Source organism: Cryptotermes secundus, unplaced genomic scaffold (assembly GCF_002891405.2).
Source record: "Cryptotermes secundus unplaced genomic scaffold, Csec_1.0 scaffold59, whole genome shotgun sequence".
Taxonomy (NCBI): Eukaryota; Metazoa; Arthropoda; class Insecta; order Blattodea; family Kalotermitidae; genus Cryptotermes; species Cryptotermes secundus.
Window position 1 is genome coordinate 40,870 of NW_019738348.1, and position 24,934 is coordinate 65,803.

Below are 24,934 nucleotides of genomic sequence, written 5' to 3' on the forward strand. Positions count from 1 at the left end.
TTTTAGATGTTAAATTTTGAACTGGGTGCAGTGTGACAGCGACGTGAGTGTTATACACCTGATGATGGCCGTCTGAGGCCGAAACATGTAGTGTGGGGAGCAAGATCAAAGACACAAAATATATTGTTTGCACTTGAGACGGAGTTTATATCATTTATCGTGAATCTACTGGTTGATAATGTAGATACCCTAAAAGAAAACACACAAACCATAATTGACGCAAGTAAAGAAGTTGGTCTAGAAGTAAACACAGAGAAAACTAAGTATATGTTGCTGTCTCGTCATCAAACTGCAGGGCAAAATCATGATATAAAGATAGGAAACAGATATTTTGAAAATGTGGCACAATTCAGATATTTGGAAACAACGATAACAAATCGAAACCTGATTCAGGAGGAAATTAAGAGGCGATTGAACTCGGGTAATGCTTGCTAGCATTCAGTCCAGAACCTTTTGTCTTCTCGTCTGTTGTCCAAAAACATAAAAATTAGAATATACAAATCTATAATTTTGCCTGTGGTTCTGTATGGGTGTGAAACTTGGTCTCTGACATTAAGGGAGGAACATAGTCTGAGGGTGTTTGAGAACAGGGTGTAGTCTGAGGGTGTTTGAGAACAGGGTGTTGAGGAGAATATTAGGAGTTAAGAGGGATGAAGTGACAGGAGGTTGGAGAAAACTGCATAATGAGGAGCTTCATAACTTGTACTCTTCTCCAAGTATAATTAGAATTATCAAGTCAAGGCGGATGAGATGGGCAGGGCATGTAGCACAAATGGGGGAGACAAATGCGTATAGGATATTAGTGGGAAAGCCAGAAGGAAAGAGACCACAGGGAAGACCAAGGCGTAGGTGGGTGAACAATATTAAAATGGATCTTAGAGAGATAGGATGGGATGGTATGGATTGGATTGATCTGGCTCAGGATAGGGACCAGTGGAGGGCTCTTGTGAACACGGTGATGAACCTTTGGGTTCCATAAAATACTGGGAAATTCTTGAGTAGCTGCAAAATTGGCGGCTCCTCCAGAAAGGCTCAGCTCCATGAGTAAGTAAGTAAGTAAGTAAGTGATCGATTCTATTAACTCTCAAATTATTGACCTTTGGTCCTGGGACGCCCTCCAAATTCTCCATCACTGGACTCCACCCCCACTAAGCGAATTTAAAAACCTTGAAGGATTTAGTGAAGAGCAAATATGTATCTAATCTAAGTAGGTCCCACTGCATATAGGAATTAATGAACGAAAATGTTGTAGTGAAAAGAATATCCGGCAAGGGCATTTCGTTCACAACAGCTTTTGTTTCGTTGTCCCACTGGCATGCGTACAACAAGAGGAATGACTAAATAGCGTGTCTCATATCTGTAGCCCAGTTACGCCCCCATATGGCTTGCGCTTCAGATAATGTCTGCTTCGTATCGCAGATTAATCTTCTGACTTCGGGCTAGAAAATGAAAATCCCCCACATGCAAAATCGTGACACATATTAGTAGAGATGTTATAAAGGTTGGGGATTTAGTAGCGTCGTGTCTTCTGCTCCTGCTTATCTGTGGGTGTATACTTGTGCCTTCATAACAGCTTGCTCCTAGGCATGACACAATCTGCCTTGCAGACTTAGGTGTGTACATTGCTTTGTAAGGAAGGATAGACGTACGGGATCAGGGTGTCTGTCGGGTGTGTTATATCGTCACAGATGGGCTTCTGAGCCGACGTACCGAATGAACAACGTATTATTCGAAGTTGCAACGTATTTTTTGTTCTGTATGCAGTAAAAATTTCGAACTCTTTAAAGAGTTAAAGTTTAAAGCAATTACTTTCATCTTCAGATACTTGGCTTAAGAGGAAGTGATAAGTTTTATCTCGGCACTCTTAGTTTTTCCATATTATTAAAGTACAAATTTCTGAACAGCTACAAACTATGCAGTCCTGAAATTTGGTAGAGATATTTATGGGTCTCCTCTATATCCTGAGTTTCTACATGTATGACACATAAATTCTTGAAGTTATTAAGTATTTTCTATCGAAGATCATGAAAAAGCTGGCAAGAATAATCTTAATAAATCTGTATATAAACGTATAAAAGTATATTACTAGGAAAAAAAGAGAAACTACATATAAAGTTTTTTTTTCTGTAATATTCTCTCGCATAAAATCGTGGCACGTTAATTGCAAGAATAAAAGTTTCGAAGATTTAGCGCGGATCAGGAAATTTCCTCCAGATTTCTGGTGATGTCGAACCAAAGCTTCGTGATTAATTCCTTGACCCTTGTAGTTGAACGCTTGAATTGTTTTCTAATAGCATTAAGCCTGCAATTTACATAAATTGAATTAAAATTTTCAGTACCTCCGTCATAGAAAATTCATTACATCTCAATTATGAAGGCCAATTGACCAATTATCTTCGAAGAAATAATTGTTGTTTGATGTGAGAGCCACACATAATAAAAATTTATATGTCTTAATGCTGAAGCAAGTGGCTCATATAGTGACTACTTAAAGAGTTAAAATTAAATAAAATTTCTTCTACGAAACAAATTAAATTTATCGATTAGATGTGTGCTTATTGACTGTCCAGGAAATTTTCTTTTCCGAGAAACTCTAATCAGTCATGCTCCAAAATCGTATGAAATTTTAATATGAAATTAATTTCTGTTGCTGTTGTGTTTTATTTGGAATGCACTGACTGAGTTAAAACAGTCCGGGGGCACACAGCCATCCTTCTTTTCTTCTACTCATCGACCCACCCACTCACCCACTCACCCACTCAGCCCCTCATTCACATTTTTCTGTACGAAGAGAAGTATGCTGATTTTTCTAAAGCTCAGGGTCTCATTTTCACATATATTGTTGCATATCCCTATTAACTGATCGGATTCCAAAGCGACACGAAGCAAATGGGATTGAAGAAATGGCTGTCCATTCAGCATGTCTTTCACATAGTTCTTACTGAACAGTCCAGTAAAGTATGCTATATTTAAAATAATTCTTTATCCAGTAGTTGAATGTAGCCCGTTGATACAAGTTAATTATAAAAAATAACAGATTTACATCTGCTAGTGTGACAAATTCGTAAGCTTCCATAGTAGTAATGAGAATTGCAAGGGTTTAATATTTGTAATTTACTTCTTTGTTAGTCTGGTACTTTAAAGCATGACAGTATATATATATATGTCACCTGCTTCAGCATCAACAAGTCTTCCGTACCAGTTTTCCCATAGAATAAATTTATATATTTGTACGACTCTGACAGTAAACAAGGTTTATATCCCCAAGACTTTATTACAAGACGCGGAAATTTCATATGAATAATTAATATAAATTAATTTTTATATATATTTCAGTTTCAAAATTTTAACGTTCCTTATATTCTTCGTATATTTTTACTTTTATAGTGAAAACTTTCTTCACACACTTTTCTCTGTCTTACATCTTTTTGCTTCTTAGGAGAGTCGCTGTTTCTATTGGGATATGAGTTTTCGCACAGAACCGTTGCTTCGGCGGATGTAGCACTGTAGTTCAGGTGATTTATAGACAAGCTGAGTGGTCCTATTGTAACAGTGATGTAATTAGATTGTGTGCCAGAACAGGTACGCCAGAAACTGACATTACGTGAATGAAGGAAGATAGGGCACTTATTTGGGTGGGCCCGTTTTCCGATCACATGAGTGTCATTATTAGTACCTGTACAACGCACTCCCAATGTGTAAACACTGTCCAGTGTAGGGAAGCATAGAAGACAGAAGGAAGGGTCTTTATAGAAGCTCTGTGAATATGATGATAGCCGCAACAGGCCGAAACATGTAGTACATGCAAACGTATGATGTGTTTACACCAGGATCGTGTCGACTGAATAATGATAAACAGTACTTACACACAATACAACGCTGCAGTTTAATATTTATAATTGCCAGTCAATTCAACCGAAGATAGATGCAGTGACAGGAGGTTGGAGAAAACTGCATAATGAGGAGCTTCATAACTTGTACTCTTCATCGAGTATAATTAGAATGACCAAGTCAAGGAGGATGAGGTGGGCAGGGCATGTAGCACGAATGGTGGAGACGAGGAATGTGTATAGGATATTGGTGGGATAGCCAGAAGGAAAGAGACCACTGGGAAGGCCAAGGCGTAGGTGTGTGGACAATATTAAAATGGATCTCAGAGAGATAGGATGGCATGGTACGGATTGGATTGGTCTGGCTCGGTTATGGACCAGTGGAAGGCTCTTGTGAACAGGGTAATGAACTATCGGGTTCCATAAATGTTGTGAAATTCTTGAGTAGCTGCAGAATTGGCGGCTCCAGAAGGGCTCAGCTCCATGAGTGAGTGAGTCAGTAAATTCAGCAATAAGACATTAGTAAAAAATGGTGCATCTGCGTTGGTTCACGCTGTGTACACGATCAGGAAATTTTAACTTTAATTTGGAGATCTTCTATGATAATACACATATCCAAATTGACTAATTGATTAAGCAAATATCACTTTAACAGTCCGGGAGTAACCTTGTCATTCTTCAGTACTGACAGGACGCATTCCTGTTAGTAATGACTCGCTTCTGTTTTTAGAAAATCACCACTGGCCATGTTTAAATTTAAGGTTCTTCTCATATGGACTGTGAAGGTGGACAAGTGTGTTCCAACGAAAGGTCATTATGTACCTACAAAGCTACACGATACCATAAGTTTCAATGCCGCAATCTTAATACACTCTTCAACATTTTGGCCTCGAAAATTTGACGGTTTAAACAATTAAAACGAGGCGAAAGATAATTCAGTAGCTTTTTCTAAATGGTATGCATTTTCATAACTTTCCTTTGATTTCTGTGAATCCAAATTTGCGGTGTTGTTCGCTGAAACTGTAGATGTTACGTGTAAATTACCTGTTTTCGCCTAGTGGCCGACAGATGTCAGCCTCTCACTAATATGAATACGTCCGACATCTGCCGACAAACACGGAATCTACTTTCTACATCGACGCTCAGATCGATTCCCATCGTTGGGCACCTCGATCGACTTCGGTGTCCCAGCAGACCAATTCAAAGCATGTAATACCGACAAGGAAAGCCTGCCGAGAACAGAATCAACAATTCTTCGCAAATGACCACACAGCAGAGACTCTTTTTTGTCCATCCCATTTCTCATTATGCTTCTCTAATGTAGGTATGTGCACTTTCTGCCTCAGACTGAATATCTTGAGCAAGTAAAACTCTGGGTTCCACTTCCATCAGTTTAATTAACACACAATTATGCAAAAATCCGGGATGAGCTGTTTTTTTTTAAGTCCTAACATTAACATTTTTAGAAGAAATAAATATGACGAATCGGTGTTTTTATCGTAAATTTTGGAAAGTAGTTTAAGTCCAACCTTAATGTGTTTGCATCCTTTACGAAGAACATTGGACTGACATCATGGATATATGACGGGATTTTGAAACTACATTATACTAGTACATTCATATAATGGCTGACTTTTTGGACATTATCTGTTATCTTGTTTTCATTCAGAACAACTTTTCAGAGACTGAACTTTGTTTCTGTTCTGAGGTAAAAGGCCTGCTCAAATGAGAGCAATGGTTGGAGCTAGCCCTTATCTCCGGCTCAATATACTTTCGCTTGATAAATTCAAGTCACTGAAAACTGATCAAGGACCACGAATATTCAACACCGCTGATGGGCTGCTCACGCCGTTTGACTGTCCTAAATCAGTTCAGTTTATTTCGTGCCTCGCATTCTTACATCCTGAACTATTTTTGTTATTGCTAGTGGGGTGGGACTAAGCCCCTTGTCCTGCGGCCACTTCTGGCCTATTGTACCAACCCCAGTTGATAGGTGAGGGTGATTGTGGAGCAATCAGTGAAATGAAGATTGGCAGGGGAAACTGAAGTATTCGAAGAAAACCTGCCCCAGCGCCACTTTGTCCACCAAAAATCCCACTTGACCAGACCCTGGATCGAACCCGGGCCGCCACGGTGGGAAGCCAGTGACTAACCGCTTGAGCTAGGGCGCGGCCCTTACATCCTGAACTAACTCTATGGAGCAGAGTCCTTCTTGAGGAGCTTATAGTTGCTCAGCTAGTTATGAAATTCTCTGCATTATGCGGAACCCGGAAGATCATTACTGTATTCACAAGATCCCGCCACTGACCTCTATAATCAACCAGATAAACTAAGTCCACCCCCTCCTGTACTATTTATTACCTGAGATGCATTTCAAAACCGCCTCTGTGGTCTAGTGGTCAAAGTTCCCGTCTACAGATTCAGAGGTCCCGGGTTCGATTCCCTGCGATACCAGATTTTCTGAGAAGTAGTGGGTCTGGAACGGGGTCCACTCAGCCTCGTGAGGATAATTAAGGAGCTACTTGAATGGAAAAGTAACGGCTCCGGTCTAGACCACCGAAATTGACGACCGTGGGGGTCGTTGTGCTGACCACGCGACACCCTCTATCCACTAAAGTTGACACTAACTTCACCGACAGTCGGCGGTAGCTCGGTCGGTATAGTTCGCTTGCGGAATAAAGCCACGGATTTTTTATGTATTTCAATACTCTTGTCCTAGATCCTGCTCAACCTTCAAAGTATCTCTTTACACGAATTCCCCCACCAAAAAGCCTAACAGTTTTATCATCTACCTTCGTTTCTAGTGGTTAGGAAAGTTTATGATAGCATGATCTGAGGATCTCACAGCGACGGTTATGAAGAGCACTATCTTCTGGGATAAGAAGCCATGTAATTCGCTGAAAGTCAACGGACGTTTCGGAGGAACATATTGTCTCCGACTTCGGAGTCGAAGAATAAGCCGAGAGAGATACCGCCTGTTTTCACGCTGGTATCTTGTTCGTCTTGTTCTTCGACCTTGAAAATATAGGCTATATGTTCTCTGAAACGTCACTTGACTTTCAAGGGACTACGCGGAGCAATAACCCAGAAGATAGTGCTCTTTATTATAAGAGTTTTTAAGTATTAATAATATAAATATTAATCTCAATTCTGTTTTCCTTAGTATTCACGAGAATGCAATAGATTCTTTTTATTTATATGTAAATTTGTAAAGTAAAATATTACAATTTGTATATTTTGTTATGAAGTAAGCAAGTGTGGATTTATAGCTGCTGTTTGTAGGAGTTTTGGAGGTATAAACAAGCTTCATTTTAAAAATAACGAGCCAAAGTCTTGTTCCACGTGAAGTGTGTCTAATACATATTTTTCCTCTGTTGTAACATTTTCATCGCCTCGTCGAAGGCCTGTTACAGGAAACTGTTCTGAACTGCGTTATGAGAAAAGAAACAAAACACGCTACAAGCTGCACCATGGCATAATAGGCCTGTCACTAGTAACGAATATGATAAAAATATCTTTGTGTGAATATTTCACATATCTGTCACGGAATTTTCATTACAACGTGTATTGGACAAAGTGCGTAAATAGAGTGAGAGTAAATTACTCCTGTCTTCATAAAAGCCCTCGGCTCCAAGCCAATTAAATATCTTCTCACTTCCCACATACTAATTAAATTAATTAAACCCATTATTACCGATTTTATTTATGGATGCTAATTGGTAGGTTCTGTATCTCAGCAGGTCGTTAACAGGCCTGCATATCTTCCTTTCCTATCATTTACAACTTAATTTCAAACTCTCCTCCAATTATAGACATCCTTGTTTTTCAAAGGTCACGTGCCTCTGTTCATTTTTGATAGGGTTTTAGAAGGATATCACAACTTCCCGGCCAAACATTGAACATTTTCTTCCAGTTTTCTTAAGCGTCCTTACCTTATAGGAATTGAGAAAATAAAAGCTATTTTCACCAAAACGGATCCCACTATCCGCTGTCAGTGTACTCATTCATCAATGGCTCTACAGCCCCTTGTTGGGCCCTGGCTTCTTCTTCTTTTTCACATTTTTTTCTTTCAAAGACGGTAGGACTCCTTGGACGGGTGATCAGCACGTCACAAGGCCGCTACCTACACACAGGACAACACAAACAGAATAAACGCACACAGACATCCATGACTCGAGTGGGATTCGAATCCAAGATCCCAGCGTCCGAGCGGTTGAAGACAGTCATGCCTTAGGCCGCGCGGCCACTATATATTCAGCCCTGTTAGAGTGTTTAGGAATAATATATGGGAAAGAACAAAGAGAAGTAGTGAAGAACGAGACACAGAATATGAGATGCATAAGATTCAATAATATGAAGGGTAAAGAACAGAAAATTTGCCAACTGAAAACAAAAGAATCAGACACAAATAAAAATGCGGAGAATTAAAGATTGTGAAAATCTTAAAGGATGAAGCTGAATTTTGAAGAATTCTAAAAAACTGTGAACGAAAAGTAGGCCTGTAAATTTTTCAGGAACTCAGTGCGCGAAGATGATTCCACTGAGTGACATTAATCTCAGAGGCCCCCCCCCTTTAGTGAGACAGAGGAAACTGGTAGCTTTATCTAATTAGCTAAGAATCTTTCTTTTAGTAGATAATAGCATTCCATCTATTCAAAAAATTCCGCATCTTTTATGGTAACCCAATGTTGAGTACCGTGTTCATAATAAGACACTCCTCTTTCATATTCTTAACCGTTATCTTTTTAGCTGATATTCCTCAATCGTCCAGGATCTTGGAGTAAATGGCATTCACGTTTTCTGGAAATGCCGCTTGAGTTGGTCTTCCAGAATGTTCTTCGTCTTCAGTGCTCAAATGTTCTCTCCTAAATATAGCAACCCACTTCTTGACTGTGGAGTAGGAAGGGTACTTATCACTTAATGTAACCGATATATCATCGTATTCTTTGGGGGGGGGAGGGGCAGAACTCCCTTTTAGGAAAGATATTTCATCACCGCTCTGCACCCTTTTACGGTGAAATCTCCGTTGTTTTGTGTCACTTTCACTTCAGATCTGCAACAAACATTAAATAATAAGGATACAATTATGAAATTTATGTCAGACATATACAAAACGATAAATTTTGATGCGATAAAATTATTAAACATTAAAATAGGTGAAATAGGAAAAGCCAAAGACTTATCGGCACCACTACGGACCCGGGTTAATGTCTCATGCATTAATTGAATTCGTGTTGCAAAAAGAAGTTTTAGTATGACAAATTTTAGGCCAGCCTTTAATGTTTCACTGAAATCGCAACACTTCTCATCTGTTCGCATCTCATTTCATGGCCAGGCGATCTCACTACTTGAACAGATCACCTCCGTCCTGCTTAGCTAAGAGTGCACGACATGAAGCACTTCATCACATATCTGTTTCAGTCCACCTGTTACTTCTTGTCAGAGGAACGTATTCTCCTCAACACTTGTCTCTTAACACCGCCAGTCTTTGAGCTAATCCTATTGTTCAGAAATAAAAATAAAATTTGTGACTGTAAAGGATTATTCAGTTCCTTACAATTCCATTACTTCATATTAACACCACTGAGGTCAATAATATAGCTTTCAAAACATTTTTTTTTCCTTGGCACTACAGCCCCAGTGGGCCTAGGCCTACCTCCATGAACTTCTCCGTTCACTTCGGTGACTCCTTGGGTGGGGGATCAGCTCGTCGCAAGGCCTCTACCTGTACACAAACACAGAAAAACGCACACACACGAACTAAACATCCATGCCCTGAGTGGGATTTCAAAACATTGCACTTACTAATTATACGTGTGCATTACGCCCTACAAGGCCGGTTAATGAACTAGTACCTGACTATAGTTCTAAAAAAAAGTAAACTAAAGCTATCCTTGTCACGGTAGCTGAGCGTTCTAAGGCGTGCACTGTCTTCGCTCGCTCGGAAGCCGGATCGTGGGTTCGAATCCCACTCAGGGCATGGATGTTTGTGTGCGTTTTTCTGTGTTTGTGTACAGGTAGAGGCCTTGCGACGAGCTGATCCCCCACCCAAGGAGTCACCGAAGTGAACGGAGAAGTTCATGGAGGTAGGCCTAGGCCCACTGGGGCTGTAGTGCCAAGGGGGGGGGGAGCTATCCTTGTACCAGGCCGTGAAGGCCCATAGGGTTCTGAGACGTTGAGGGTCCCACATTATCTAGACAATCGGCTCAAAGATGCCGGTAAGGTTGTCAGCCTTACACGCCGGCCGCGCTTTACTCCCCAGGAAAATTATTTCATTATTTTCTGGTACTCATTTCTGCTAGAGGCTGAGTCGACCCCAGGGCCATAGTGCGGCTGGAAGGATTAGGTCAATTAAAAAAATCCAATGACCTCCTCGGGACTCCAACCCGCGACCTTCCGACTTGTAGTATAACCCCTCAACCAACTACGCTACCGCGTGCCCCGAATATAGTTCTATAACGAGCAAATAGGTGCAACTACATTTCATGCTCTAAACTAAGGCTTCAGAAGAACACTTACACGCAAATGAAACTGTACACATAAAGCCACTCGCCCATTGGTTCATTCAAGCAATGTACACGTATACTCGCTATCTCTCTCCGTTATCTCGCCCTCCGTGAACAAGTAAGCCCATTTCTGAAGCACCGCTTTATATTGCACATCGAGTTGCATTACACAGAGGACCAGTAGCCTTCTTTTTAGCAGGGTCGATAAAATCCACTTCATATGAAGATCTCTTCAAAACCGGCTGTGCAAGTTTTATTTTTATAATATTTTATTAAATTATGTTAAAAATGTTACACTGTGTTAGTTCGTATTAAAATTTAATTTAATAAAATTTGTAATAATATATCAAGGCACCTGAAGATGGCAGTTTGGGGTTGAAACGTGTTGTGTCAAAGTGAAAAGTTTTAAACTAAGACCAAGATTAAGTAGTGAATAAACAAGTGTTGCAATATTGACGTAAGATAAATACATTGACGTTAAATTAAACAATTGCAACAGGATGCTGAAATACATAATTGCTAAACACATGATGTTTATAATGTGACTGCAATTTTTCAGAACCTGAGCGAGTCAACAATTCGCCGCAACACAAGTACCCACCGGAAAACGGTCCAGCTGTTAGCGCAACAAGTGAGTACACATCATTTGATTTGTTACATGAACACTGAAGTTTCTAGTGTCACACCTCTTCATCCAAAATCTGTAGCTCTGAAGAATGAAGTTGTAAGTTTTATATTTTTACATTCCAAAGCAGACACCAACCTCCAACCCAAAATTAAATATATCTTTGAAATATCTTATCTGTTAGCAACGAACTGACATTTTCACGCGAAGAAGATGCCGTGTGTATTATAGACAGAAGACCTGGCTTTTAGATGAAAGATTGGTTGAGTTATAAGGAATATTTCTTTGTCACTTAATGCTTTGTTTTCCCTCAAATTAATTAAACGATTTAAAATGTTTTAAAATTTCCTCAGACGTTAGTGTAAGATCTTCAGTTACTTAGCTGTCTAACATTTTTATTGTATTCAATTATTGAAAGAAAAGTATCAAATATATTTCTCCATCCACAAACCGAAATCTACCTCAAGCAGCGATGTAAGTGATTTTGAGAATATTAAGATTTATCTGGAAAATTTGATATATTTCAAAGTGTACGCGTGTTGCATTAAAAAAAATACAATATTCCTCAAGATTAATTTGAAGCAATAGTGACAATATGGAAGAATTATCTTGTGACAAGTGATAAAAATTAAATGTCTGTATATGCTTTTACAGTATTATATACTCGATATTTTGATTTGAACCTTCTGTGCAATTCCCTAAACATAATTGGACAAAAAGAATTCCTTTCAGTTTCAAGTAGGCATATGTTAGACACGTTAAGAGTACACACCGCACTATGTTCCACGTTTGTCTGATGAGTAAACTATCATTTCTAACTTATTTCTAGGTATTACTGTACACAGTATAGAGATCCACGTAATCACTGCATAATATCACAGCTACATTTGACGCCGAAAACTCGCGAAGTCCTCTGCCGAGTATGCAGAACAAAGCAAAAATAAGTCATTGAATTTCATGGTTTCCCTGATTTCCATAATGTGTTTCCAAGAACAATTATTGCAGTAAAATTAATCGTGATATAAACACGAGAAAGTGAATGATTCCTTTCTACATAAGTCGCAACTCCTTGAACAGATTTAAGTAACGTCGATAGATTCCATACAATTCTGAGCATACAACTAAATCGTTCCTCGTGCAATTATTTTAAATAATTGAACTGTGTATTCAAAGTACATGTCGTTGTTGCTCATAGTCAAGTACAGGGAGTCCATTTAAGACCAGGATTATTTCTTAAAATTATTAATTTCTTGAAAGAAATAGCAAAATATATTTCTTGTGAAAATCGGGCAGTGCAAAAAAATAGTAAATCTTAGAAGAAAATGTTTTGTTCTTTATTGAAGGTTCATAAATTATTTCTGAAGCTAGTTAGTTAGTTATTGGAGATGGTGGGTTTCCCCATGCACTGAGACCAGTATTGGTCCATTGTGCTTCCCTCTATAATATTCTACCAGTCTCCATACCCTACCGATATTGGTGCGTACCATTAGTCCCGACCGAGCCAGCGAGTTCGGCGTCTACTGGCTTGTCGGTATCTATAATGCTTCCCCCATCTATCAGAGGCGTTAGAGACTACTGTTGAGCGGGAAATGTCCTTGAATTTAGTTCAGTGACCTCCTTTGGAGATATGAGGTTCTTTTACGTACCGTAAAGTTACGACACGCGACCCACGGCTTAAAGTCCCTCCCGGAGGACTTGTTCCCTGAATTTTTCCGCCCTTAAAAATTCAACGACCTCCGCCGGGTTTGAACCCGCGTACCACGAGTCATGAGGTGGGAACGTTACCTCTAGACTACGGAGGCTGCTATTTCTGAAGCTAATTTCACACACATTTTCTTTTGCTTGACGTAAGGCTTCTAGTTACAGGAATTTAAAATTCGGTATGTGCATGTTATTAAATCTTCATTTTATTCCGAATCTCAAGACTGAAAGGACAAGTAAAGGCTGCTGTAAACTGCCGTGCGATGGTGACGACTGTGGCTAGAACTTGTCATATTCTGGTCTGTAGAATCCATTAGAAACAGAGCGACACAGACGGCGAGCTTTTACAACAAATCTTTCATCATTACAATTTGGCCCGAGCTTCGCTTTTCGCTATCCAAATTTAATTACGTCTGAGTTTGCAGAAACCAATAATGTTACGGCCATAAAAGAGGAGTAAATCGAAAACTTTAAGTACAGCTTTTAAAGTGAATAGAAATTAGATTTATGGTCTACAGATCTGTGTACCCTAGCCCGAATGTGCTACATGGCATTATGTATTCGTAGTTCAATTCTGTAATGAATTTGTCCAGAACACTAGACTTTAATAAGGAAGTTTGTCAGAATTTGTGTTCATTGCGAACATTTCAGTCCTCAGTTCAGAATCGGATCTTGCCGGAAGCCAAAATCCGTAAGGTGATTAACTCGAAGAAAATATAAATCCAGGATTTTTAATTATATTTATAATGATAATATACATTGTTTTGCAACAGGCTACACTCTTTTCTACATGCTGTGGGTGAATGGAATGACGTTAAGCATTATTATGGTTACGTGACTCCACTACAGTAACCTTGGTTGAAGTAAGCCGAACTTATTCAGTATTCAGTATTAGAGGGGGTGGTTTTCCTCATACACCGCGACTAGTAGTCTATTGTACGTCCCCCTTTAATTTCTACTGTCGCCATACCTTACCGGTACTGGTGCTCGCTGTCCGCCCCTTTCTGCCAGCGAAGTCGGCCCTCTTCTGGCAGTGGTACCGGATAACTTCCCCATCTACTGGAGGCATTGGAAACTACTTGGGGGGGAAACGTTTTGCCTAATTTTGCTCAGAGGTCTCATAGAGACATGAGGACCTTTTACGTGCCGTAAATCTACGACACGGGACCCACAGCTTAAAGTCCCTCCCGGAGGACTTGTTCCCTGAATTTTTCCGCCCTTAAAAATTCCACGACCTCCACCGGGTTTGAACGCGCGTACCTTGAGTCATGAGGTGGTAACGTTACCCCTAGACTACGGAGGCCGCTAAGCCGATCTTATCAGATTACTGTTAATTCTGACAAAGTTTGAGTATGAGTTATCCACATTTTGAGGTTCCCTGGTGTCCCTCATGAGGAACATTACACGTGGGAACAATTGTTGGTGGCGCAGAGATGAACATGGCTTGCCTTTATGATAGGGCGGTTTTTCTTCCTCCTCCTCCTCCTCCTCCTCCTTCTTCTTTTATTATATTCTGTTGAATTGCTCATTTACATTATACATTGCATAATTTTATCAGCTTTTAATATCTAAACCTGATAATTTACACACTTACGAAGTATTCATTACATATTCTGATGGCTATAAGAAATTGAACTTACAGACTGAAATATTATTGTCCAGACGAAATTGGAACACGCGCCTCAGTCGCTTCATTTCATTCGAAAATCCACCCTCCAGTGCGAATTTGGTTGGATTTTATACAGAAAACCTCACTTTGCTTTGCTTTTTGACACACAAACTTACTCTCTATGTGTTTGTTTTTGTGGAGGAATATAGTAAGTTACTTTACTTAGCGACAGAATATAATTAAAATAGCTCCCCCATATCGCACTGCAGGAAATAAATATGTAAATGAGATACGAAACTATGCTACAGAGTATCTCACGCAAATAGGCGCCTGAAAGTCGCTGAAACCATGATATGCAATTGACTGTACATCGCCAATAATCTAACGTAACTTTAAAGAAATGTATAATCCTGGTCCTCAAATCTGAAGTGGTGGATTTCTCAGTAAGTTTTTGCCATTTTAGGATAGGCAGCTACGGATCACTCTTTGCGTCATCGTCTCGTTACACCCGCAGTTTCCAAATATACTCACACGTATTGCTAAGAAGTGGAAAAAATGAATCACCCTTATGTGGCGAGAGAATTTATCTGACACAAGCAAGCATTGGAAAGATAAATTAAACCGAAATTGTTTTAACATTTGTTATGTTTATGTATTAATATTAACTGCATCTTAGCCTGCTTTCCTTACTTTGTAAAAATAAACGTAGGATTGTGACACTACCATGTTGTCTGTATGTATATCCCCTGTATCAATTTTTAAATGCATGAACCAATCTTTATGAAACTTGGTATGTACAATGGCACCACAGCCCATCATAACGGCATACTTTATAAATCCCTCTCATCAGTCTGTATCTCTACGTGTGTCCCCCTATCGTCGCTAGGCAACGAATTCACACACAACAATGGAAGAATTGTTGGCCTTGTTTTCTGTCGTTTGAAGGGAAAGTAGGCGCTTAATGCTTGCCATAACTTTGTCATACTTGTCATGACTTCTCATTACGAAGCTGTTTCGACAGAAGTACAGCGAAGTATGTAATAATATTACGATGATAGCGAAGACAACTAGGATGCTGTTCTTCTACAAACAAATTTTCGTACATGATACCAAAAATTTAGATTTGTTTTGGAGCGTTATCGATGAGCAGGATTTTCTAGAGTATTATGTCGGCTCCACCTATCACAGTGGCTGCGTGGTCTATGGTATGAACCGTCTTGGCCTTCACCAACACTAAGATCTTGGGTTCGAATCCCACTCTAAGAATGGATATCTGTGTTCGTTTGTTCTATGTGCAGGTGGTGGACTTGCGACTAGCTGATCCCCGTCCAAGGAGTCCTACCTGCTGTGTAGGATTATGAGACTGAGAAATCGGCCAAGGTCCAAAGGGCTGTATAGCCATAGGGAGAGAGAGAGATTGTAGTATAGGCGCCTGTACAGGATGGATTATTCTAACCATCATACCACTTCTGTTGTTGCGTAATACTTTGTACGAAAGGAACCTCCTTGAAATTAACTCTGGAGTGGCCGCGCCATAGCTCAAGAGGTTAGTCTCTTGCTTCCCACCACGGCGGCCCGGGTTCGATCCCGGGGTCTGGTCAAGTGGGATTTTTGGTGGACAAAGTGGCGTTTGGGCGGGTTTTCTCCTAGTACTTCGGTTTCCCCTGCCAATCTTCATTCCACCCAATTCTCCATCATCATAATCACCCAGGACAGGCTACAATAGACCAATCAGTGGCCGCCGTGCCGAGTGGACCCAGTTGGACTACACCCCCCACCACTCTGGAGTGGTCATTTGAGCAGAAATTACAAAGATGTTCATCGTGTTTCTTCCCCAGTTAACGTGTCTGTTTCCGCATGGAACGGTGCATAGCTGAGAGATCTGCATAGCTTTGCATAAAGGGCATGCTCCCGTGATTCTTATCCACAGGTTGTTTAGTGTCAACAAGCCCTTATGTAGGAAATAAAGTAGAAAGTCCCCGGAGATTCATGACTTTGACTTAAGTTACTGATTACTTCAAAGCTGATGGTCGCTATCTAAGTCCGGAACTGTGTAACAAAGCAACAAAATAGATTTTATGGTGACGGGTTTTGAATCCTCTCCTAAACTAGAAGCTGGAGAATAGACCTAGTTATTTGCCCTAGATTGCGTGTTCCGTACGTTCACACGTATCCTTCATAACTGGTAGTAGTCTCCTTGAGTAACTTAATGCGTGCCATGAGGTCGTGATATGGGTCTCGATGCCTCACGGCTCTATATGTAGGTTTGAAGTTCATCTAAGAAGTGTGACCGTCCAAACCTGTTACAGTTCTCCGTGGACGCTATGGTCCTCTTTAGCCATTTCGGAAGGATAACTGGTTTATTGACGAGACCGATTTATTAGCTTGTTATGACTTGGTTTTTCGTAACTGGGCAGAACACAGCTGCCTTGTTTTGTTACCTGCAGCTTGGGTAATCGGAAGAGGACAAGGTCACCACGGGAGGCAAGTCTGTCGTTTTCCGAAGACTGGAATTTTGTTTTGTTAACATGTGTAGCAATCATAAAGTGTCTTCGGAAGGTTGTAGCCGGACCCTAAACTAAAGAAAACAACGGCTCTCATATGTGGGGTTCCGAGTTCTATCTTGGGAACTGTTTTATTCTAAAATGGCTTTTTGCGATTGGCTTGAGCTGATTGCATGGTGAATTTTGCTATTTAAAATCAGCCAATAGGAAATGAATTCTTGTCCGGGAGAGAGGCCCTCGATTCAAATCCTTCTTATGGATGAAGCGATGCTCCGGCAGAATACCAGTCTTCAAAAACTTGGTCTTTTGAATTGATCGTAGGCAGAAGTCATTGGACTCCACTCCTTATGTTTCTCTAAATTCATCAGTTCTTCACTTTGAATCGTTAAAGTCCTATAATAATAAAGGGCCATTTTACTCTGTGCTTGCAAATGGCGTTTTAATATTTCGCTTCTGAATAAATAAAGAGTTTGTGGACAGCGGAATTTGTGTTGTTGATTTCGAGCAGTGGACTGACTTCAAATGTGCAATTTCTAGTTGCCTCAGTTATTACCGTGACACGATTCTGATAAGAGTCAAGTGATCTACCGAAGTACACATGAAGGAAAAAGGGGACGGCAACAGAAGAGTTCAATCAGCAGACTACTCTTAGGTGTCTGGACTAGTTTGTACTCCCGATAGGATATATGATAAGCATCTTGTTATTACGTCACGGTCCAGTATTACTGTCGAGGAACACTGAATTTCATGCGATTCTAAAGCTACCAACCCTTTCATTTCGAAGATGTACAGACATCCTGTATAGAGAGGATACACGTCATTTTATGGACGCCAACAACCTCTTCGCCTCCGAGGAGACACCAGCAATGTCATAGTCGCTATTCGGTCACATTTAAGATTGAAGTTGTTTTCTTTTGTTTGGAATGGCCGAGGTATTTTCGGAAAAAAAAATTACTGCCAATACATGCGATACAAGTGTAAATTCAGTAATTTATTTCCATTGCCTCATTTAAATAAAGCGGCAAAAAATTGTATACTTTGGAGCAGAATTGGTTTGCCAGGCATGTGACACGCTTTCTATATGTTGTTAATGGTAATGTAAATTAGTGTGACATTTATATTCTGAAATAATCACAAAATATGTAATTGAATTATTTGTAATTTATCTGACAATATTAGCAAATAACGCTTTTATAACTGTCGTAATATTTTAGGTTAGTTTCATTTTTTTTTTTTTACTTTTCTTCGGAAAATCGTCGGATAAGTTGCACGCGATCATATGTGAAATAATATAGAGAAATTTATCTGAAATAAATGTATAATAATTTATTTGTGTTATTTTGGAATGTGACATTTTATATCAACATCTAAAACCCATTTTTTTCTCTTGAATTTACATGTCTATTTCCCATTTGGGAGGAGTCTGAATCGAAACCCGGGTTGGATATTACTGGTCTTTTCTTCTTTGTAGGCCAGTCAGAGTAGTTTATAGTAAAACTGGCTATGGCTATTGTTATCAGTCTTCATCTAGTTTCAAGAATTGCGTCAACATTTCCAAGTTCTATTGAAAAAGGAACCGAGAAGGAAGTAACAGGAACATTTTAACAAAGAAACTTCACAGAAACCAAAGGATTTAGACGTACGAACTAAACAGAACTTTGGGATCTGTTCAACAACAGCGAAGAGAAATAGAGGAATGGGAAATCCCAGGAGGCCGCTCGTCGCAGCGAAACAGTTGTGTGAAAGGAACCAGTGGAAGAAAGGGTGAAGAAGGAAAGTCAGAGAGCTGAAACATTGAGGAGGAAAGAAAAAGAATCAATCAAGCAGATAACTTCTCTATAGAAGGACACAGGAATATTATATTGAACTTAAACGGAGAAAGAGTTCAATTACAAACTTTCGCTATTGGTGCTAAAGTTATAATTTTAATTGTAATTTAATTAAAAAAAACCGTGACCTCTGCATGTACTGCTTCCTGAGCTTGCTCTCATATCGAAATTTAGCTACCTCTCTCATGTGTTATTTCGATGTTATCTCCATTTGTATTTATAGAATGCGCTGTCGTAATGGCCCATATGTTCCTACATTTTGCTTACATTTCTTTTCATGTACATTACGAACCACTGTGATTATATTATATACGAAACATTAATATTTATTATGTCCCGAAAAAAGAGGGAACAAGTGTAAATTGTCTGGATCAGTGACGAACAAATTTTTCTGTTCGGGAGTATATTTATATACCTCAGAACACTCCTCGGGCCACAAACCAAGTAATGACAATGAAATTCATATTCTCTTTGGCAAATTTTTAAATTGAGTTTTCAAGCGGTATAAATGCAGTATTACTCTAAAGAAAAATATAAATATAACTTTTGAGACTTGCATAATTTTTTGAAGAATGAAAGAACATCAACGAGAAGCTTGTCGTTTTTCCATTGTCACTAAATTCTCAACGTCTGGCTGTTTATGAGAAGCAGAAACTCGGTGACAACTTCGCAAACTTTCATCATGTGTGGATGTATTGAGTGACGTCAATGAAAAATGCACAGTCTCACATCCAACCGCGATGGCAAAGCTGAGGAAAGGTTTGTCCTCTCATTTCAATGAATAATTAAATTTTTGGTTTCATGTTTTTGAATGTACCACCAACCACCACGATCAAACCGCTATATGGAAGAGAATATGTCTTCCACAGATCCCGCAATCAGTCAACAGATCTTTAAAATGGTAATGATTTATTTATTTTAACTAATGAAACTAACGTGTTTTGATGTCACTATAACAAAATTCGTCATTTCAATAGATTTTATGCACATGTTTTCCTGTTGTAGTTGGCAGTGACTTGTTACCCGATCGTGGTCTGTTATATCCTTCACGTCATTAGTGACAAGCGAAGACGCCCAAACGTTCCTCCGACAATTCTCGACGCACCATCCGTCACTAGTCCTGTAGCAGTCCTTTCATTGATGTTGAGTAAGATGACTTCTCACTTACATTAGCCTCCGTATTGATTCCACAGAAGCAAATGGCAAGTTGTGTCATGTTGCTTACATTTATGGCTGCAGAGAACCACTAAAATTAGTGACTTCATTTTTAAGCTTTCTTGTTCAGTGTTATTTGATATTTCCTCTGTTCTTCTTTCAGTAATGGCTAATCATAAAAATATTTTAGAAATGGTGTAATTTTTTATCAGGAACTGCAACACCTTCAGCTATCGCTATGCACTCTTATATCATTTCCACGTCATCAAAAATTTCATATCTTACGACAGAATTTCAGAAACCACGCTACTAGCGCGCGATGCAATTCTCTTTGTAAAATTATTGTTTTTAATAATTTCTGCTGGACAAAGCGATTCGGAGGTTGGGTTATTTTGCCTCTTCTTCAAGCAGTTGTAATGCACTCTTTATTCCATAGTGTCGCTCGTAGTGATATATATAGTATGATGTTTTAAAAATATTTTCTGGGTATTAATTTAAACCCAATATTGCTTAGTGTTCCGTGAGAAAAATTTGCTTGTGGGCTATATTTGGGAGTCCGTTAGGCCACTGGTTGACTATCATTGGTCTAGGCAATAGTATTGAAGCTGAGCAGACCGATTTTCAGTAATAAGTCTCATGTGTGTCTTTCATTGTCACCAGGGTCAGATACTTCAAGCAGAAATACTGGAGCTGCAAAATGTGGAACCTCGCTTAACGAGCACTATTCGTTCCAGAATCTTACTCGTAATGCGAAACGATTTTTCCCATATAAATTAATGTAAAATACGATAATGCGTTCCATGCCGTAAAAAATACTCAAAAAATTTTATGTATAACTTTTATTCAAAGAAAATTATATATACATTGTTAATGAGCGTGAATCATCTTCATCTTTTCTTCTATGCGGAATGAACCAACCTGGAATGCGAATTCGATTTGCAGAAAACAGAAAAATCGAAATAATTACCGTATTTACGCATGTATAGGCCGCACATTTTTTGCCAAAAATTCAAGAGGNCATACGGTAGTTTATTATTTATGATACATATCTAACTCTTTTTTACTAGAAAGCTGTCTAGAGACATTTGTTTTTGCCGACGTTTCAAAATTTGGTGAAAATGCGACACAGCATTATCATTAAATAAATTTGTAGCGCGCATAGCCACTGCGTTATTAGGGTGATGCTTCTCAATGTACGATGCAACAGTTTCCCATGCTTTCAGCATTTCTCTTATTGCGCCAGAAGATTGTTGCTTTGCTGTTACCTCCTCCTCCTCCTCTGACAAACTCTCCTCCAGAACTTCTTGCTGTGAAACACAGTGCAACTCCATATGCTCTTCGGTGGTCAGCTCTTGGCTGTGCTCTTCCACAGGCTCATCGACATCATTGTTATCCACCTCCAGCCCCATGATCTTGCCCAAAGACACAATCTCGTTGACTACAGGCTCCACGGGCACTATCTCAAACCCCTCAAAGTCACATTCGACAACGCTCTCCGGCCAAAGCTTCTTCCAAGCAGAAGTGAGGGTTCTCTTGGTAACCACTTCCCACGCCTTTTCGGTCATCTTGAGGCAGGCACCGATGTGGAAGTGATACGTAACCGTTGCGTAGATATTCTTGTGACTCCCTTTGAAGCATCTGTCTCCTTAGTCTTGTCCTTGTTCTTGAGGATAGTGCAAATCGTTGATGTAGACCGATTGTATGTGCGCGCTAGATCAGCCACGCTCACACCTCGTTCTCGCTTTTCAATGATTTTACGTTTCATTTCTACGATTATTTTTATTCTCTTATGGCTGTCTTTTTGCGGCTTTTTCTTCGGGAACATGTTTGCAAGGGTTATTAAACTTTGCACAAAAAATAAATCACAAATAATATGTCTGAACACAAGTTTGGAAAAATGTGTGATCACAAGCGACACTAAGATNGTTCCACTGTATTTTGTTTGTTTCATAATTTCGTTACTTTCAGAACTCTTATTGCATCAAAATTAAATTAAAAATTTGCCAGTTTTCCTTTATGGTCACAGCTTTACAGAGTTGTTGGATTGACATAGGCTCATTGACTTGGTGATCTGTGTGACGTAACTAATTTCTTATCAAAATATTGCTTGATAAGTACCTTCTCCAATTATCTATATGTCGCATTTCTACGGGTCTCCCTTACTTTCATGTAACGGTGTCATTTTACTCGTCCGAAAAAACTGAACATTATTTATTATTACATATTCATAAACTCACTTTGCGGCTTTCAGCTGATGCAATGAATCTTCCAGGCTGAGCCCAATCGAAGAAAGAGTAGATGTTGAAATCACAAATTAAGATACTGTTAACGTTTATGTATTTGGCCCCAGAAGGGTTGATACACCTAGAATTCTTCGCACATAGATTTTCAGAACCACTAAGGCCGCTGGTTCGTCCTTTGAGGCCAGAATTTTTCCCAACAAATGGATTCTACACCCGACAAGACGCCCTTACACAACGCCTACCGTCAAAAATTTTTGACGAAAAGAAGTCGGTCGCGGGCACGAAACGCCCCACTTACTGACCAGAACTAACTATGTGACTGCTTCCTCTTCCCCACCATGAAGTGTCAGGTCATGAAATAATATTTTAAAAGTCCGAAGAGATTCAAAAGGTCCCACTGTCCTTTCCAAACTACTTGGAAGACACCGATTTCTGAAAGTGTTTCAACAGTTAGAAACAACGCTGGATTTCATAAATAGCTGCTGGAGGGATCTACTTCGAGGGAGACCACTGCAATTTGGAATAAAATTCAAAACAGCGCTGCCTATGAGTGCAATTTCGTTATTTAACTGTCAGAACTTATAGTTCTGTTGGCACTATATCGTGCGTATGTTGGCACTAATCTTGGCTCTACGCTGAGGTGTGTGCTGTGGCCCGCGACATGAATGAGGCGGCCTTTGTTGTACTGAAGAAAATATCAGGATGAACTTGAATCCATCCATGAGATCTGAAGGCAGGCTGGGGATGGAGGTAACCGACAACTGCCTGCAGGAAGGAACCACAAACTTCTATCATCTCAGGATAGGTCAAACAAATACAATCTGACACATTCGCGTAATTCCGTCTGTAATGCAAACACGACTCTTTATTTCAAAACGTCTCTTAATCACATTAAATTTCATGAAATTTCCTGAAAATCATATTTTCTTTTTATATGTTGCTGCAAGTTTCGGCCTCACAAAACAATCATCAGACAACTGTTGCTTGATCGAAATCACTGAACTTCATGGATTCAGCAACAAACTCCGTGACCTGCATTCCACAAGCGAACTATACCGACCGAGCGACAGCCGCTTGTCGGCGAAATTACTGCGAAATATAGCGGATAGAGGGCGTAGCGTGGTCAGCGCAAAGGATCCCCACGGCCGTTAATTTCGATTTTCTAGACCCGAGCCGCTATTTCCTCGAAATAGCTCCTCAATTATCCTCACGAGGCTGAGTGGACCCGTTTCAGACTAACTTCACAGAAAATCTGGTAGCACCCGGAATTGAACCCGAGATCTCTGGATCTGTAGTCACTATACCACAGAGTCGGCCCCATGGATTCACATGTCAATATATTTATATGCCATTATTGCACGTATATACGTATATTAACGTGTGAACACATGAAGTTCAGTGATTTCGATCAAGCAACAGTTTGCCTGATGATGATCTTATAAGGCCGAAACCTGTACCAACAAATAAACAGAAAATATATTATTAATGACATTTTATGAACTTAAAAGTGATTTTAAATGACATTTTTAAATAAAATTTTGTGTTCGCATTATAGACGTAATTAGGAGAAGGAGTGAGATGTTAATGCAACAGGATACTGAAATATAATATTATAAATACAATCTGCACAGAAATCCCACATCGTACCAAGGCAGTCAATCTGCGAAAATGCTTTCACCAATCTGTTTACACAGCTGCTATTTCGGATTCCTGTGAAGTAAATTCATTTCATCTGAAAACACAATGGCTTTAGTTTACTCGGAAGCCAGAGACAGTGTTCCCACAGAAACTCATCGAAATTTCCAGCCACAGTAATTTTATTCCACGTAAATTAAATTGAATTCTATATGACTCTCAGGATACAGGATGCTATAATTCAGAAACATGATGGTTATGTACAGAGGAAAGTTTTGTGATTAGTTTGTTTATTAATAGGAAAAATTAATGAGTACCAGGAATTAATTAAATAATTTTCCTGGGGAGTAAAGCGCGGCCGGCGTGTAAGGCTGACAACCTTACCGCCATTTTTGAGCCGATTGTCTAGATAGTGTGGGACCCTCAACATCTCACAACCCTATGGGTCTTCACGGCCTGTTACAGGGATACAAAAAACAATATAAATAATAATTACCTTCGTGCAACCATGAAAGTACAAATTCTACTAGAGTAGCATTAGTTAATAGATATAAGTGCAGGTATATCAAGTGGAACAGACAATGTAAGCACACAGCAAAACCCTGAACACTCAAAGACCACAGCACGAATAACAGTCCATATCTTGTGTTTGCTGTTTAATTTGTTGTTATTTAACAGGCTACCGCTGCTGCCGCTCTTGTATGTTTAGGTATGAGAGGGTAATATAATATACACAATTTGCTTGACCGGATATGAAAGGGTCGTGACCTACTTCAGGGTATCCATCAGTCACCTGAATTGAAAAGAAAAGTAATGACCGCGCCATAGCTCAAGCGATTAGTTGCTGGCTTCCTACCGCGGCAACCCGTGTTCGATTCCGGGTCTGGTCAAGTAGGATTTGTGGTGGACAAAGTGGCTATGGGACAGGTTTTCTCTGAGTACTTAGGTTTCTCTTGCCAACTATCATTCCACCCACTGCTCCGTATTTATAATCGTCTACCATCCGGGGCTGGTGCAGTAGGCCAATTCGTGGCCGCAGTCCTAAGTGGACTCAGTCTCACCCCACGCCACCCCTTTCCATTGGGCTGTTATAGGTTGTCTTGTGTTGGGCAATGAAATGCTCTTAGCGATCTTAAAATGAAAGGATGATTAGTTTGCTGGATCTGTCTGTGTTTTTGTGGGGTTTTGAATGTGTGATGTGCTCTGAAAACATGAGATGTTGTCAGAAATAATTTGCTGTGCAGCGAATATAATTGCAAGGCATATCTTTGAGATTCAGCAAACCCACTGAATGGTG

General features: G+C 39.7%; 1 protein-coding gene across 1 annotated transcript in view; it reads left to right on the top strand.

Annotated features, from left to right (window-relative positions):
• Nucleotides 1-24,934, top strand: part of LOC111870714 (suppressor of lurcher protein 1) — a gene marked incomplete at its 5' end in the record, with an annotated part of 329,242 nt that overhangs the window by 34,004 nt on the left and 270,304 nt on the right. The window contains one exon of the mRNA XM_023863211.1: nucleotides 10,896-10,967. Within this exon, the coding sequence (XP_023718979.1) occupies nucleotides 10,896-10,967 (72 nt within the window). The remainder of the gene's footprint in view (nucleotides 1-10,895; nucleotides 10,968-24,934) is intronic.